This window comes from Mastacembelus armatus, chromosome 7 (assembly GCF_900324485.2).
Source record: "Mastacembelus armatus chromosome 7, fMasArm1.2, whole genome shotgun sequence".
Lineage (NCBI taxonomy): Eukaryota > Metazoa > Chordata > Actinopteri > Synbranchiformes > Mastacembelidae > Mastacembelus > Mastacembelus armatus.
Genome location: NC_046639.1, coordinates 5,769,382 through 5,786,943, shown reverse-complemented (window position 1 = coordinate 5,786,943; position 17,562 = coordinate 5,769,382). Strand labels below are relative to the sequence as shown.

At 40.1% G+C, this 17,562-nt stretch overlaps 1 protein-coding gene across 2 annotated transcripts in view; it reads left to right on the top strand.

The window, feature by feature from the left end:
• Positions 1-16,841, top strand: part of LOC113146149 (uncharacterized) — a 28,767-nt gene extending 11,926 nt beyond the window's left edge. For both annotated transcript variants that reach the window (XM_026333454.1, XM_026333455.1), the window contains exons 8-17: positions 5,417-5,942; positions 6,311-6,470; positions 6,621-6,734; positions 6,857-6,970; positions 7,124-7,292; positions 7,386-7,995; positions 8,120-8,273; positions 8,363-8,452; positions 8,541-8,736; positions 9,289-16,841. In XM_026333454.1, coding sequence (XP_026189239.1) covers positions 5,417-5,942; positions 6,311-6,470; positions 6,621-6,734; positions 6,857-6,970; positions 7,124-7,292; positions 7,386-7,995; positions 8,120-8,273; positions 8,363-8,452; positions 8,541-8,736; positions 9,289-16,280 — 9,125 coding nt within the window. In that variant the 3' untranslated portion in view covers positions 16,281-16,841. The remainder of the gene's footprint in view (positions 1-5,416; positions 5,943-6,310; positions 6,471-6,620; positions 6,735-6,856; positions 6,971-7,123; positions 7,293-7,385; positions 7,996-8,119; positions 8,274-8,362; positions 8,453-8,540; positions 8,737-9,288) is intronic.
• The last annotated feature ends 721 nt before the right edge of the window (positions 16,842-17,562 follow it).

Genomic DNA, 17,562 nt, shown 5'->3' with positions numbered 1-17,562 from the left:
CATTACTATACAACACATGGGATATTAGAGAGACAGAAAATGTCTTGGCCCAATTTTAGCCACATGTTAGTTGTTCAAAATAATGTCATTGAATTCCTGGAACTGTTATTCTTTATTTCTGTCTTTCAGTAAGTAGATTTTTTAAAGGTTTTACATAGTTGAGCTTGAGCACCGTTTGACCACAAGAATTAGTGGGAAGAGGATGTGATTTCTGTGGTTTGTTTTTCAGTGCTTACAACATTAACAAGTCAGTCTGAAATAGTAATATGTTTATTACACTTGAGTTCAGTGCACACATTCTGGCAATTTTTCATTTTGAAATGAATGAGCAGTTCAGAAACAGTTGTGTTGCCATTTTAACTCATTGATGCATGTTAAACCACATTACTATTATGATTGAGAAACCATTACATGCTCTCATAATTAATATTTCCTCAGTATGCGTTTACCAATGTTTCAATAATTTCCGTACCACACTGCCTGAAGTGTTTTATTGCAAAGCATGGGCACCACCTACTGGCCAAACAAATAATGTGCAACCAAAGAAATGTCATTGCTGAGATTTTCCAGTTTGTGGAAGATGGTGTTTCTGTATTTTTGGTGTTTTGTTTTCTGCTGCGTAACTTGATAACAATGCTTAAGCAGCTACAGCTAATATTATTTTAAGAATTATCTCAAAAATGTAGTCTTGTGCTAGGTTTGAGTTTTGGAGAATTACGTAGAATTCAGCACAGTTATGACTTTAAATTACCCACCAGTGACTTATGAAATGAATACAAGTACATATTCTCACAAAACATCATGTGAGTGTTTATTTAAACACCCACTATTAAACATGATGGACAGTTATGAGTTCACTTTTGAAGTAGTATCTTAACACTCCCAAACTCACGACTTGGATGAGATCGGAGGTAAAATCCCCTATTATGCCACATTAAGCCTCATAATCCTCTGAAAGTGCTAATGATTGCCCCTGTATGAGTAAATAGAAGTCTATCTACAGTGTGTTACCTTGAGGCCACCTCTTCAACCATGTGAAATATTTCATGCTCCTCATATAAACCTCTTGTCGGCAAGGAAGGAAAGATCCAAGAATCAACACGAGTGAAAACCGAAGCATATTTGATTTTCTATAATAATGAATTCCTCCATATTTGCTGATTGAGTATTTTTACAGTGAAGGTTATAGCCTTGTTTGAAACAGTAACAAAATGTAGGAAAGAAATCATTAAGTTGTTAAAGGAAAAGTTCTACATTTTGGGAAATGGACTCTATCTTGATGAGATATGAGAAGATCGACACCTCTATTAATTGTGTCAGCAAATAGTTATCTTACCACTGCTTGCAGTCACTGTGCTCAATCAAGAAATACACTAGCACTTACTCACTTTCCACTTTAATTTTGGCTTGGATGAAACAAGATAGAGCATAATAATAATTAGCAAGCTTTAGAGGCTCTGTTAGGCAGATTTTAAACCTTGAATTGAGCTAGGCAACCTGTTTTGCTCATGCCTCAACTCTTTATGATAAGCAAAATACATGTCTGTGGCTACAAATCCTGAACAAGAGCTTTTGTTCTTTCCTTGCAACAGCAGAATTTAGTTTCATGAATATTCAACTGACATCTATTTACTGTTTTACAGCCTTAGGTGAACTTTTTTGTTTGTTTGTCTTCTAGATACAAAGGATTATGCACATGAAAGTGAAGTTTTGTCTATATAGTTTACTTTGGATTGACATTCTAAAATAAAAATGTAAAATATTTGTCAGCATTAAACTGCATCTTACAAACTAGAAACATTTGACCTAATTTGGAAAAGTGACAATTTTTTTTTTACAAAATAACCAGAAACAGACTAACCCAGTGCTGTTAAACCAGCTCTGTTTTAAGTGTAATATTATTTGGATGCCATTTGGATTTTTTATTTTAAACGTTTTACGATTAAAAATTAACCCCAAGACAACCTCAGTCTATTTTGTCTACTGTGGGCAGCACCACTTTAGGGAATTGTAATATTAATATATGCAAGCAAGTCAGCAAATACAGAGATAAAGTCATAGAAATTGAAACCCAGTGAGTCTCAGTATCAAAATATTGCATAATGCTATTTTTGACTGTTTTTGTTGTAAAAAAATGATTCAAAGTTCGCTTTAGATCCAGTGGGTTTAGGCCCAGTAGGCGATGACCTAGGATTGTGACAACGTTTTAACATAAAGATTCTTTTGATGATTATGACTTGTATACCTATATTGAGCGGAGGTAAAGATCCAGCTTGGGTAATTTTTACAGGCCACTTATATCTGTTGAGTTTGAACAGGTCAGTGCCTGCTGTCATTGCAAATCTCCATCCCCAACATTCAAGAGAATGGACAGTGAGGCTGTAATCTCAAGTGGTGACATTCCTAGTCTGTAAGATTGATTCTAACGTGAACAGTGGTTTTGAGTACGAACAAAGACCTTTATGAAGGGAATTTTTCAAGCAGAGGTCCAACTTCCTACATTTGCAACAGTACAAACATTATGTGAAAAATGATGAAGATAAATGATGATGGTTCTGGTTTCAATACAGATACTCTGCTAAATGCTCTATTGGTATATTAATTAGAGCTAGTTGTACTAGTAGTGCTACTAATGTATTAGTTGTATTGTGAACTCAATGCTCTTTCACAGCCTCATGGTATTTTATTTTTACCGGATTTGTACGTATTTTGAACTAAGATACAGCAATAATGTGCATTGTGATAATAGTTTAATAGACAATGTTTAACAGTATTTACTGGGGTTAATAACAGATGGATTGTGCTGATAAGACTCCACCTATGTGACAGTCCTTCATTGAGTATAGGACAGGATCCCCTAGAGTCCTGGTATAATATAATAAGATAATAATGGGAATGGGAAGGTGAGAAAGATTATTTAGTATACATGGTTTTTGATGGTGGAGAATTGTGAATGTAGGGACTTGGACAGGATGAGAAACGAGAGGTGACAGCAGAAAGAAGAATAAAGACAAGATGTGAAAGAGATGTCTTACTGAACTTTCCCCAAAGCTTCAATATAGATATATTAGATAAATGAATTGCATGTGAAGATTGCAATAAAGATTGTTTTACTGATTGAGTTATACTAATATTAGTAAATTAGGATTTTTTTTTATAGTGCAGTGGTTTCATGAGTATTTGTGTTCTGAATGAACCGCTGATATTTTGACGATCAGTGGTTTTAAAGATTCAACCACACCTGAAACCCACATCTTCTCACTTAAATGCTTGTTTCTGCCTCACTTTAACATGCACACACACACTCATGCACACACATACATACATGCACGTTTGTTTTTATTCATTCTGGGGGCGTTACATGAAATTTATTTCCTGGAGACCCCCCCCAAGGCATGTCATTAATTAATGACACAGTTGCTACAAATGAAGACGGTTGCTCTTGCTCTGTTGGCAAAACTCATTTACTCAACACTATTTCTGAAATTGTACCTCTGGGCAATTAGCCATAAGTATAGATAGAGATATCTGTCAGTATCTGGAGGTTAAATACAGCTGTATTGCCGTTTAACCTGTTGTCCCACTGGTGAAGGAGGACTTGAAATGTGGCCACCATAGAGATGACACTTTTTATAATGCATTATGAATATGCTTTGACATGGGTGCTTCCCCTCTTTCACAATGTAATGTTGTACTTGTACTTTACAGTGTACACATAGTTTCTCTTAAATCTGTATTTACAATATATAGTTTATTTTAATGCATAGACGTATAAACATGATCATTACTGTATTTGATACACCAAAGACACAATTGATTAATTTCTTACACCACTGTGTAAACAAACAATAGATCACATTTATGGTTGTTTGTGTGTCATACAGATACAAATTATTCATTTTTACCATAACTTTGTTCCAGTCAGTGGTGACTTCAGAACTGCCTCAGTAATTCAACAATAAGCAGTTACACTCATAGTACTGATGGAAGAATTTGTGCAACATGCAGAGAGGGAGTACTGGAGGAAATTTCAGAGAAGCAGTAACTGCTATGTGCTCTCTCCAAGAGCACGTCATCACTGTGAATGTGTTACTTTCTGGTATTATTTCTCTTTTCATTATGTAAATCTTCAAACTATTCACTGAGTGCTGAGCTAACAAAAGACCTTGGCTGTTCATGTCTGCCCTTCCTTTTTAGCTTTCTTCTGATGTGTGGGAGCTTAAAAGCATTTCAGGCAAAATCTGGCAGACATTAACCCACAAAGAACACACAACAAATGTTCTTTGCAGTATTGAGGTTCAAAAAAGCCATTTTACGATTAGCTCTGTCAATAAAAGTGATTGCAGAGGTTTTATCAGTGATGCCTTGAGTGCAGTTTAACCATAATCCAAGTTTATTCTCATGTTTTATAAATTTCCCCTGACATGTCTCAACATGGTGGAGTCACAAAAACTTGTGTAGGAACATCACAACCACTTGTTTAGGTTCCAGTGCATCTCCATTGATTACTCAAATAGTAAATGTACAGAAAGGGAATTAAATCTATGCTTAACTATATTGTCTTAACTTGAGTTTAGTTTAGTTTTTTTTTTTTTGAAGATAGAATAGTTTATTGTAAAATATAGCAAGTTTCAGTGCCAGTTGTTAACAATGTGTATTTGATTTGTAAAAAACAAAACAGATATATATATATATGTACATAAAATGATCTACACCCCACCCTAATGTGAGACCTTGTATCACAGTACATTTATGTTTTTAATCCAGCTGATTACTATATTTATATATATATTTTTACACACTAGAAGTCTCACTTAAATGAGCATTAACCGAACCAGAATTAATATTTATGAAATTGTCTTGTAACAATACTAGTACATTGTTACACAGTATTAATTATTATCTTGATCCAAGTTGTAAAAATTAGAAAGCAACATTACAATTGAAGGTTGCATGAAAAATAAAGGTTATTTTTCCCTTTATCATTGTAAAGGAGTGTAATAACATGGAATAAAAATAATTATTTAGTTTATACACTACTTATTTACAAAACCTATCAGCATGTGTCTGTGACTGTATGCTTGTATCTAATAATTCCACCTTGTCATCCAGGTTATATTTTTGGTATTATGTAATATTTTTTCAGTCATCAAATCACAGTATGGTTAAATTCCTTTTGGTAATTTTCAGACAGTGACAGTGAATGGATTTTGCTATTTTGCTTATTCCTTTAATGATATTTCAAACACAGGCACACTACACAAAGATTATTCAAACGTTTGTGACATAAACAACAAGTAAATAATAATTTGTATGTAATGTAATGGTCCTTTAGTGTTAGTACCACTTCCTTTTTAAAAAGACAGTTGTATGTCTTTATATTCACAACATACCCTGCTGTGCTTGATTCTAACAGCTAATAAGGACAGTAAAGATGTAGAGGCTGACAGTGAAGCTGTTGCTTCTTCAACACAGTCTTCAGAGGACACCTCCATAGAATCTGAACGCTCTTCCACACCTGTTACGGAGGCAGATCCAGCACAAAGAGACTCTAAAGAAAAAGCAAAAGACTTGGAAGACACTAATGTGTGTGTGCAACAATCTGCAGAATTAGACCCCTCAATACCAGACACCCCAGCAAAATCTAGTCTGCCTCCAGCTGCACAATCCCCACTGACCTCAGTGCCCAGACATCATGAAACTGGAGCCCTTATGGTCACCAAGACCACATATGTCATACCAAAGAAGCAGTCTGCACCTCAGTCCCCACCCAGCAGCCACACATCAGGCCAGAAGCCTTCTTCAGCCCCCACACTACTGAACGAAACCCGGAATTTACCGGTGCCTCCTGCACCCAGTGCTCCCTCCTCCAGACCCTCTCAGCCCAATAATCAGGTCAGACAGAGCATCCAGCGCACCCTCACCAGCATCCTGTTTAAAAGGTAAGAAGTGCTTTAATAGGCTTGTCTGAACCTGCAGTCCGGGGTTTTTGGTAATACAGGGTCATGTTATACAAACAATATACAAACATTTAATACTGAAAATGACATAGTGATGGTGATAGGAGCCCAAGTTGTAGATGTCAATACCTTTGAGCATAATATGGCATACCTTTTGTGAATATGTGAGTAAACTCAGGTATCCACCAATGTGAAGCAGTAGACATTCATTTCCATCACTCATTTCACACTCTACATAACATATTTGTTAACATATTTGTGACTGTTGTGCATTTTACAATTCAAAGTTACATCTCATAGCGTAGTGATACACTGCAGATTTTTGGACTAACTGTTTTTTGTTTGTCAAGGGTGTGTGATTGTGAGGATTTGGAGGTGTCTGAGAGTGAAGCTGCGAAGCTTGTTGCAAGCATTGAGATGGAGATGTTTGACATATTTCGCAACACAGACAGCAAATACATGAACAAGTACAGAACTATAATGTTCAACCTAAAAGACCCAAGAAACAAGGTTTGTTCAAAGATGATAAACCCCCTTTCTGTTTTGTGTTCTCTGTTTTAACCAAACATTTGAATACTACTCACAATATTGCAGAAATATTTATAGTGAGGTTTTTAGTCATAGTTATTTAGCAAACTGACAGTTATCTGTTCTCTCTAGGGTTTGTTGTATCGGTTTGTACGTGGAGAGATCAGTCCTTTCAGATTGGTCAGGATGAGCCAGAAAGATATGCAGGCTACCAAGGCACCAGAGCCAAGTGCAAAAGTAACAGAGGTAAAGTGTAATAGACACTAAGTTCAAATTCAATGCAAAATCAGGTATTATGCTTGCATTTATCAGGTCTCCAAAGGGTGAAGTTATGTTTAGATCCAAAGTGATGTTCTGTGTCTATCTAGGTTAAGGATGTAGCTGCTAAAGCAACAAGTTCGCTGCAGAAGCCTGAGGCAGTGAAGGTTGATTTGTCCACTTTGAGACCTGACAGAAGATTGGAAAGAAGATCTGATAGCACAGTGCGTACCTTACTCATTTGCCTTAAAGTTGTGGAAATGCACATTTTTATATGGTCATTATATTGTCCATCCTGTTCAATGAAAATATTTATCCTGAATCGCCAAGGATGTTAAGATATCTTTTGGGTTAAGTCTTGTTTTGTGTCGGTAAAGGTGGCTTCCCAGGAACAAAAGAGAAGCCTCCCTGTTCCTGCTCTCAAGACCAGAACCAACCAGCCAAGTCAGAGCAGTGCTGCATCAGATATTCTTGCCTGCATGCTTAAGGACACAACGTCAGAGCATAAAGCTCACCTTTTTGACCTGAAATGCAAAATTTGCACAGGTGAATTAAAAATGGATTTTGCCAGACTATTATCCAGTGACTACCAGTTGTTACTATTAGTTGTTTTTATAATTTTTGTATTCCTTCTCAAAGGCCAGATACCAGCTGGGGAAGAGGAGGAACCAGCAAAGAAAAAACCCAAGGTTTCTGAAAACAGAGACAAGACTGAACCCTCCTGGAGAAAGCCCACAGGAGACGACTCCCCTCTGCGGGCACCACCTGACTCACCTGACATGGATTCTCCAACATCTCCCCTGATGGATCCTCCATCCCGCCTTATCATTGACTCTCCCGCACTGCCTGTAGTGGAATCCCCTGCTTCCCCCATAATGGATTCTCCAGCCTCCCCTACTTTAGAGTCTCCTGCTTCCCCTGTCATGGAATATACCCCATCAGATCCTTCTAAAGCTGCAGCATCAAAGAGAGCATATACTCCAGTTGTGATTCCAGCTGTCTCCACTGTGACCATCACGAGACGTGACCCTCGCACTGCAGCAAGCAGGTTCTCTGCTTTGTCTAGTAGTACCTCTGGTCCTGTTAGCACAGCCCATAATCAAGCAGCCCCTTATGCCCCTCTTAGAGAGACTAGCTCTGCCTCCCCCTGTGGACCAGTGTCGTCACTACCACCAAAAAAACCTCTACCCAAATCTATCCTAATGAAGCCATCTTCTTCAGCAGATCCCAGACTATATGGCACTGGCAGGTATTTAAAAAACTGTTCAATAAGTTCATAATACATTCCTCTTTTTTCTGACTTGGGTAGTATACTTTTGATGGGATCTGCAGTGGATGTAATTATTGTTGTCCTGTTGTGGTTTGTGTTTCAGGGCCATGATTTCTGAACCCCCAGCTGATGGTGAGACTGCTCTCTTCTTGGCTAAGCAGGACATACTATGGAAAGGTTTCCTAAACATGCTCACTGTAGCCAAGTTTGTCACCAAGGGTTATCTGGTTTCAGGATCGGCTGAAAACCTGAAAGTGGTATAGTAATTAACAATAATCATTTATTCTCTATATGAGCTATATTAAACAGATCTGTCATTGTGACTGGGCATTTATTTTTCTTGTAGGATCTACCTGACACTATACAAATTGGAGGACGGATCATGCCTGAAACAGTGTGGGACTATGTTGCAAAAGTTAAGACCTCTGTGACAAAGGCAAGCCTTATATAAAATATTTTTTTCTGCGCCTTGTATGATAATATATCAGTATTTTACATATGGCCTTATTCTTTGTGCTTATTAGGAGTTGTGTGTGATCAGATTTCATCCAGCAACAGAGGAGGAAGAGGTGGCCTATGTGTCACTGTTTTCCTATTTTAGCAGCAGAGGTCGTTTTGGTGTGGTCGCCAACAGCGGTCGCTCCATCAAGGACATGTACCTTGTCCCACTCAGTACAAAGGAATCAATCCCACACATACTACAACCTCTAGAAGGACCAGGTGTGATCATGCTTTGACTACCTTTTTAGTTTTGCATAATAAACATTTGCATTATTTGTCTTAGTCAAGTATCTACAGTATATCATCAGTAACAGCTTATATTTAGGCTGCATTTTCTCACCCAGGAGTCATCTGCTTGTTTTTTTTTTTTTTTTTTTTTTTTTAATATTTTATTAAGTTTGTTTAAGGGATAAGACTAAGTGAGGATGACAGGTTTGCTGTACCTACTGAAAATTAATTATTATCCACTACAGCAAAATGTTATGTCCAATTTCCACCTGTTGTTGTAAAGTAACCAACTTCCTTCTTTGGAGTTATTAAGTTCAAGTTTTTGTTTAATTACTGATAAATCAGTAATTACCTTGGTGAAAGCCCTTCACTAATACTCTTATATGTCTGTTTTGTGTACAATCTGTAAAATTATTTAAATTTTGTGACCAAAGTTGTCCGGCAAGCATTTAGAAAAAAATATCTGTACTTAATTTAGGTATGCTATAATAATAATTATACATAATAATTTATTCTGCTTTTCTTATATCTTTATTTTTATAGGACTTGAAAAAAACAGACCCAATCTTCTGCTGGGTCTAGCAATCATCCAGAAGACAAAACGTCCAGGAAGCTTTCCTCAGGAAACTGAAGAGAAGAGACCCAGTGTCAACATGTCCAAAGACCCTATGTGGATCCCAAAACCTCCTGTTCTCTATGGTTCTGACAAATTGGAGATATTTCAACCCTATGATCCAGAGACCCCTGCTAGTACCACCCTTCCAGCTTCACCAACTTGCCCTGAATCACCATCAGACTCTTCCTCTTCTGGCTCGGTTACCATACCGGCTCTTTTAACTTCAGTTAGAGCAAGCCCTCCTGCTTCTACCTCAGCTGCTGTTGGTGCCACTCAATACACTTCTAGCATCAGTGACAAGAATCTCACAACAGCATCCAATAAGACACCACTGCAGACTATCTTGAAAACTTTATTTGGCAACAAGAAAACTGACTCCACAGCCTCTTCTGGCGGCAGTTCTACAACAACAACAGTAAGTGATAAAAAGATCCCAGTGATTTCTCAGGGGTCTGGATCAATTGTGGATCCAATTGTTCAACAATATGGACAGAAATTCATAGTCAAAGAGATAGAAGAAGAGGAAAATGACTTTGATCGACCATATGACCCAGAGGAGGAGTATGAGCCAGCAGTGGGATATGGAATAACTATTCCACAGAACATAGGAAAAACTAAGGCAGGTGGCACTGCATTATCAGGTCTTGTGGATGATGATGTGGCCTATGACCCAGAGGATGAGACTATCTTTGAAGATATTCAATCTGATAATGTTCAAACAAAAAACCCTGTAGTAGCTGAAAAATCAGATTCTCCACCCTGCCCAACTCTACTTTCCACCCAGGTTGTAACACTAGGCGCCACTCCCTCTCCAGGGCAATCTTCCACCCCAACTGCAGTAATGCCAAGCCTTCCTACAGGCACTGTGGTTGTCTCAGCTGCAACACTGACAGAACAACAGCGCATGCTTGAGGAGCTTAATAAGCAGATTGAAGAACAAAAGCGGCAGTTGAAAGAACAGGAAGAAGCACTGCGTCAACAGAGAGAGGCTGTGGGTATGTTCATGGCTCATTTTTCTGTTTCTGAGTCTCTGATGTCTCCCCCATCAAAATCCTTGCCCCTCAATCAACTGTCATCTCTGCAGAATGGCATAATGAAATCAGAAACAGCTGACAAGACCACCAAACAGACAGAGACTTTGGACAAATCAAACATGGATTCACAAACTGTTAAGCTAGAAGACACAACTGCCGTTTCTAATTTTAAAAATGACACAGATACAGTTACAGGGAAAGATGAAACACAGGAAAATGTCAAGGAAAGTGAAAAATATTCCTCTGCTGGAGAGATTGATGATTCTGATGTAGCTTACGATCCTGAGGATGAATCACTTTTTAACGAAATTCAAGAAGATGTATTTCAAAGCAGTAAAAAGACTCGTGATTCATCTTTGTCTAGAGCAAGTCATAGTACCTGCCGCAAAGGAACTCCTCCCAATTCATACCACAGCCGAAAGCGAAAGCTGTCACCAAAGAGGCAGAGTCATCATGAACGGGATCACCATAGAAGTCCTTCAAGAAGGTCACAACGGCGTTCTCCTTCACGTTCCCGTAGACGTAGAGAAAGGGACAGACATAAAAGAAGTGAAAGGGACAGGCCAAGGCATAGAGCTAGAGATCAGTCTGAACGCCAGGCTCGCCACCACAAAGAGCATACTAGACGGCGCCATTCTCGTGGGCATAGAAGATCCCCATCTTCTCCTAGAAAAAAAGATTCTGTGTCCCTTTCACCACAACAGCACAGAGGGACTTCCCCACAAAGTCTTGAGACCCAATCACAAAGAATTGTTTTGGACTCTGTTGTTGGAGATTTTTTAGAGGATAACACATCATCATCTACCCCTGGTAGCATTAAAAATGACCCTGATGGACATCCGTTAAACTGTAATCTTGTTGAGACTCCTGACAAAGACTTTTCCTCCTGTTCACCAGAACTTCTTGACAATAAAAATCTTGACATTTCAGAACCCCAAAAATCCCAAGAGTTAAAAAAGAATTCAGTCAGTGACTATAATGAAATAGGCAGCAGATGTTCTACCCCTATGGATAAACCCTCTCAGCAAGACATGCTGATTAACAGTAAAATTGAATGTACAATTCCTCTAAGAGAAATTGATCCACCAATTCGAGATTCTCCTGAAAGCCCTGATCCAGAGCCACAGTTTATAAAACCTAGCACCATAGAAAAAAATGACACTGATAATATTGAGGAAATCAGAGATGCTGAGACACATACCAGTGTCTCAGTGACATTTGTTAAAGTTGAAAATGATTGTTATCCCCACTGTGGTCAGGCAGCAGTCCTCAATGCACCATATAGTCAGGGCTCAGTACCTGAAATCGAACCTTTGACCAAGCATCCAGAACCTGGTATTAGTAATACAGGTATTAGGAAACCAAAACCAGATATGGAAGACCCTGGATATTTGGGATCACAGATAAATTTAAGGGAAACTGGATTTAGAGTACCAGGACCTGATATAAGAGGTCCAGGTATGGAAGACAAAAGCAACATTTGGGGTCTTGGAGCACACACACAAGGCTCAGGGATACAGAGTTCAAAGCCACAGCAACTCCATACTGATAGAACTGGTGCAGTGTCTGTCATGACAGGTTTAGGGATAATGAGCCTAGTGCATGATATGAAAGGTTCTAGTATTCAAGGTGTGAATCCAAAAGTTCAGAGTCCAGTCCTTCATATGAGCCATAATGAACCACAAATCAGAGAACAAAAGCTTGTGCCTTTTGTTACAAATCAGGAAGAATCAGGCCAGCAGAATGAAAAGAATGATCCAGTCATGCAGGCCCCTCTTCCAGATAGACCTGTGTCTGACATAGGTAGTCCAGCGCCAGGGGACCCTTTAGCTATGTATCATCCAAGTCCAGATACAAGGGGGCTGACTGTAGTTGATGAGACAAGAAGCCAAGATGTTACGTACCTGCAGAAGGATCTCCTGTGTCTAAAGACACAGGATCATAGACAACAGCAAGAAAACACAGATAGCAGGCCAGGGGCAATGGAAATAGGGAGAGACAAAGCTTTTGGAGGTCCACATATAGTAGGTAGGGCACTAGATATTAGGCAGTCAAGGCATGATGGCAGTTCAGTTTTAGAAGTAGGAGGTCCTCAGAAAATGAAGTTTCAGCCACATGGTGGAAATGCAGACATCAACAAAGTCGGTTGTGATCAAGAAATTAGTTTTAATGCATTTAATGCATTTATAGGTTCAGAAGATAGAGTTCCATCTCCAGCAATGACAGATGAAAAACAAGGCCAACACAGACACCAAGATATGTCCGTAAGAGGACTAAGACCAAACTTAAATTATGAAAGTGGTAGGTCCAACATGCCCTGCATTGCACAAAACAGTAGTGGTCTTAGAGGGCATTTCAAGCATCCACAGACAGATACTAGGTTTGAAAAAAGTGTGTATGGCTCTGACTTGAGGGAATTAAAAACTATGCATGACCTAGGAAGGCTAGATATGAAAGGTAGAAGTTATATGGAGTCTTGCCAAGATATGGATAGCATGAGTGGATCAGATGCAAGTTCAGGCAGAGACATTGGAGAAACAGGACCAAGTAAGAGGGATGCAGACATGCAAGGAAGAAATGAACAAATGAATCAAGAAGACAGAGGGCTTATGCCAAACAGTACAAATTTAAACTGGAGAGGTCCAGGCCTGGATCCACATATGAGGGACCCAAATTGGAATGGCCCAGGATCAGACATAAGAAATGAGTGGAGAGGGCCACATAGAAGAGGATCAGGTCCATTCAGAGGAAAACCATTTACACATGATGAATGGAGACATCATCAGCCTGATAGGAGAGGTCCAAACATGGAGAGCCAGGGGCCTAACAGAGGGGGTCCAGATTTCATGGCTCCAGGACATGAAAGGAGAGGACCTGACATAGATACTCCGATGTATGACAGCAGAGGACCAGGAGGGCCAGATTTCAGGCGACCAGCGCCTGAACAGATGGTTCCAATGGACAATGTGGGACCTGGGAGAGGAGGACCAGGGTTTGAAAGACGAGGTCTGGTTATGGAGGGTCCTGGGACTGATTGGGGAGGACATGAAGGTCCTCATTTTAAAGGGCCAGGGCCTGAAATGAAAGGTCCAGGAATAGAAGGCCCGGGACCTGACATGAGAGGACCAGTAGGTCCAGATTTCAGGGGGACATGGCCTGAAAGGACAGGTCCTAATATGGTTGGTCATAGGACTGACAGAAGAGAAGCCGGAGCTCCAGACTTCATGGGACAGGGACCTGAAAGCAGAAGACTATCTTTAGAGTGTCCTGGGCCTGACCGGAGAGGGCCTGGTGGTCCAAATTTCTGGGCATCAAGGCCTGAAAACAGACACTTGTCTAAGGACGGTCCAGGACCTGACAACAGAGGGCCCAGAGATCAAGATTTTAGAGGACCAACACCTAAAAGGAGATGTCCAGTTATGGGGGTTCCAGGACAAGGAGCTCCAGATTTCAGTGGATCTGGGCCTGATAGGAGAGGTCCTGCTTTGTGTGGTCAGGTGCCCAACGAGACAGAATCAGGAGTTCTTGATTTTCGTGGGCCAGGACATGAAAGGAGAGGTCCCCATTTGGATAGTCAAGAGCCTGACAAGATAAGACTACAAGGTCCAGGGCTTAACAGGAGTGGACCAAGTGGTCTGGACTTAAGAGGGCCTGGTTGTGAAAGGAGAGGTCCAGTCACAGGAATGGACCCTGGAATTGGGCCCAACAGGAGAGGCCAAGGAGGTCCAAACACAAGGAGACCAGAAGGGAATTTCAGAAGACAGGGGCCAGATAGAAGGCTTCCAGGTGTAGAGGGAATAGAAAACAACAGGAGTTTTCCAGGAGGTCCACAGTTCAGGGTTCCTGAGCCTGAAAGAGCACCTCCAAATATGGAGGTCCCAGGTTCTGATAGAAGAGGCCCACACTTCAGAGGAATAAGGCCTGAAAGAATAGCTATGGAAGGTCATGGGAACTGTCCCAGAGGTTCAGATTTTAGAGGACCAGGGTTGGAAAGTAGAGGCTTAAACAATGAGGGCCCAGGGCCTCACAGACTAGAGTCAGGAAGCTCAGGCTTCAGGGAACCAGAGCCTGAAAGGAGATGTCTGGATATGGATGGCACAGGACCTGACTGGAGAAGATCAGGTGGTCCAGACTTTAAAGGCCCAGGCATCAGGCACACTGGTCAAACTACAGACAATCTAAGACGTAATAGAAGAAATGACTGGGGAGGGGCGGACTTTGGAGAATCAGAATCAATCCAAGAAAGCCCAAATGTAGCGGACCCAGAACCTGATAGAAACGATCGAAGGGGTCTAAGGCCTATGAGAAGAAACATTAGAGGAGCAGGGTCAGATATACGCAGTTTACACTGTTTAGAGCAATGGAAAGGTTCAGATGCTGAGCAACAATGGTCAGATAGACCTGATATAGCGGCTGTAGGACATGAAAGAGAATTTTCCAGAGATCATTGGAAAAGGCATGGCAATAGGGGTCCAGGGCCTAAACAAGAAGGTCCAGATGAGCAGGGCCATGAACATAGTAGGCAAAGTGTACATGGTGAATGGAGAGCCCCTGAAAGTATGGAGGGAGGGCCTATACAGGAAAGACCAAAACTGCTGTTTCCAGGGCCTGTGAGAGGTCCAGGAGATGACAGGAATAGTGGACCTGTGGCAGTAGGTCCAGGGGCTGTCCAGGATGATCCAAATATGGTGTACCCAGGGCCTGGTACTGGGGGACCTGGAAATGAATGGAGAGGGGGTGTTGAGCCAAACAGAAGGGGACCTGGGCCTTTTTTCAAAAGGGAAATAGATCCAGATAATAGAGGACAAGGCCATGACAGAAGAGGCCTAGCCTTTAGAGGATCAGATATGAAAGGGGATCCAGGTATGGGAAATGACTGTAGACAGCCAGACTGTAGGGAAAATATGAGAGTGCAAAACATGGAAGGACCTGGGATTCATAGGGGAGGCCCAGATTTGTTGAATTCATGTCCAAATAGAAGAAGAGGTCCAGATTTAGGGTGCCCAGGGTCTGGATACAGAAATCCAAACATTGAAGGTCCAGGGATAGAGCAGACGTTTTTAGATTGTGGTGGAGTAGGGAACGAAAGCCAAGGTGTAGGCATTGGAAGCCATGGACCGGAGAGACGAGGATTTCAGTATGGTTTTAGAAGAGGGAGGAGAGGTCCAAATATTGGAAGGCTAGGGCCTGATAAAAGTTCAGATATAAGACATGAACCTCGTAGATGGGAAACAAACACTGGGTCTGATAGAAGAGGTCCGGATATAATGGGCCCAGGTGTGGAGTCAAGAGACTCTGAGCCAGACATGAAGAATGATATGCAGACACCAGATATAAGGGCAGCAGGGTATGTTAACAGAGAGCCAGACATGAGAAACAGGGAACCAGGAAAGAGAGGTCAAACAACCAATAATGAAAGAAGAGGCACAGATTTGAGATATTCAGAAAAAATGGCAGCATCTCATTTCAATACTCCTCATCAATTTACCAGATTTCAACATCCTGGTAATCCACATTCTGCACCATTCAACAAGTCTGCAGGTCCACCACAAAACAATGGAGGAAACTCATGCCCTGGTTTTGACAACCCATCAAATCAGCAAGGAGTAAAACCCCAGAGACCCAGAGCTGCCTTACTTCCCACTCCAACAGAAGGTCTTATTCGCTTTCCAAATTGTATGATTAAAAATCATGATGTCTTCAGCCTTAAACAAAAACAAATGGGTCACTCTATGGATAGGGCTTGGACTACAGATAGACCAGTGAGTCAAGAAAGAGAGTTGGTCAAAGGGCAAAGACAGGAGCAGGAACAGGATCAAAAGCAAAGTCCTAAAATAAAGAAGTGTGTGGATCCAGTCATAGTGAGTGGAGAAGAAAAGGACTAGGACAATGTAACTGGTAAAGAGAGAATATATGGACCATTGGATATAGTACAGCATAACACAGACTGAATGTATATTTTTCTGATGAAAATTGGTTGTCCATGTTTTTTCATGATGATCTGACATTGTAAATCCCCTGAGGTGTTTCAATTCATTATGTTGTGATTTGTGTTATATTCAGAATAAATGCATTTATTTTTATTTGATTAGGACTAAATACCTCTTAGCCCTGGATGAAATGCATATTGAGTTGTAAGTTCAACTTGATGTGCATTTGTAGTTGGAAATTGTCAGGAATGTTTTGTACAGAAACTATACAGTTTTTTCTGTTTCATTTTTAACATAGCCATAGTACAGTAGAGTTGATCTGGCTTTTATCTGCTGATAAAACATGGCTTGTTCTTATAGAATGGCAAGAAGTCAATAAAATGACATATACCTTTTAAAATTTGTGGTTTATTGTCATTGATATTTGGATTGATTTGATTCTTTGCTATGCTAATAATATCAACACCCGATGTTTTCTTATGTTTAAGCACAGTGCCAGCACACAGCTTTTTGTGGGGAAAAAACTGGTTTAGAGTTTTTCAGAGGTTTGTAGGTGTTTTAGAGGGGCAATTAAAATGACTCCTTTACAGAGGCCGATGACATGGTTCATTATTATTACTCACAACTGATGAGTACCGACAAAGGTGGTTTTTAATTGTTTTAGTTTAATATATGTGATTGGTATACCTGCGGCTGGAATTTCCTTTTTTTTTCTTTCAAAACTAAGTAAAGTTGCTTAATAAGATTAAGGAAGATGTGCTAAAAGAGTTTTTTCCCCCCCATGTCACTGTTAATACTGATACTTGATATCAAGTGATCTCCAACTGATTAGTAGTATTTGACCATTGTAGTTGGTCAGAATGGAGTTTGGCTAAGTCTTGGTTTGGTAAGTTTGGTAAATATTATATTTCATTCTTACGTAATTTGTATTTAAATTGTCAGTCTGCATAATTAACAAGCTGTCTCATAAACATATTGAAGTGAAAAACTAATATTAGCAATATTAGTTTAATACTTCCATCACTGAATCAATTTGAATAGCAAGTGTGGTAAAACACACACACACACACACACACACAAAAGAAAAAGCTTTATATTTCCCACAGTAGGGTAATTCGCAAACATGTTTAGCTGTTCTGGATTTGAATTGCTCCAGCAAGAGCATAAATGTTAACTGAGTTTGATATATTTTGTCATGATCCTCATTCCACTGAATCAGAGTTAACGTACTAGTTAT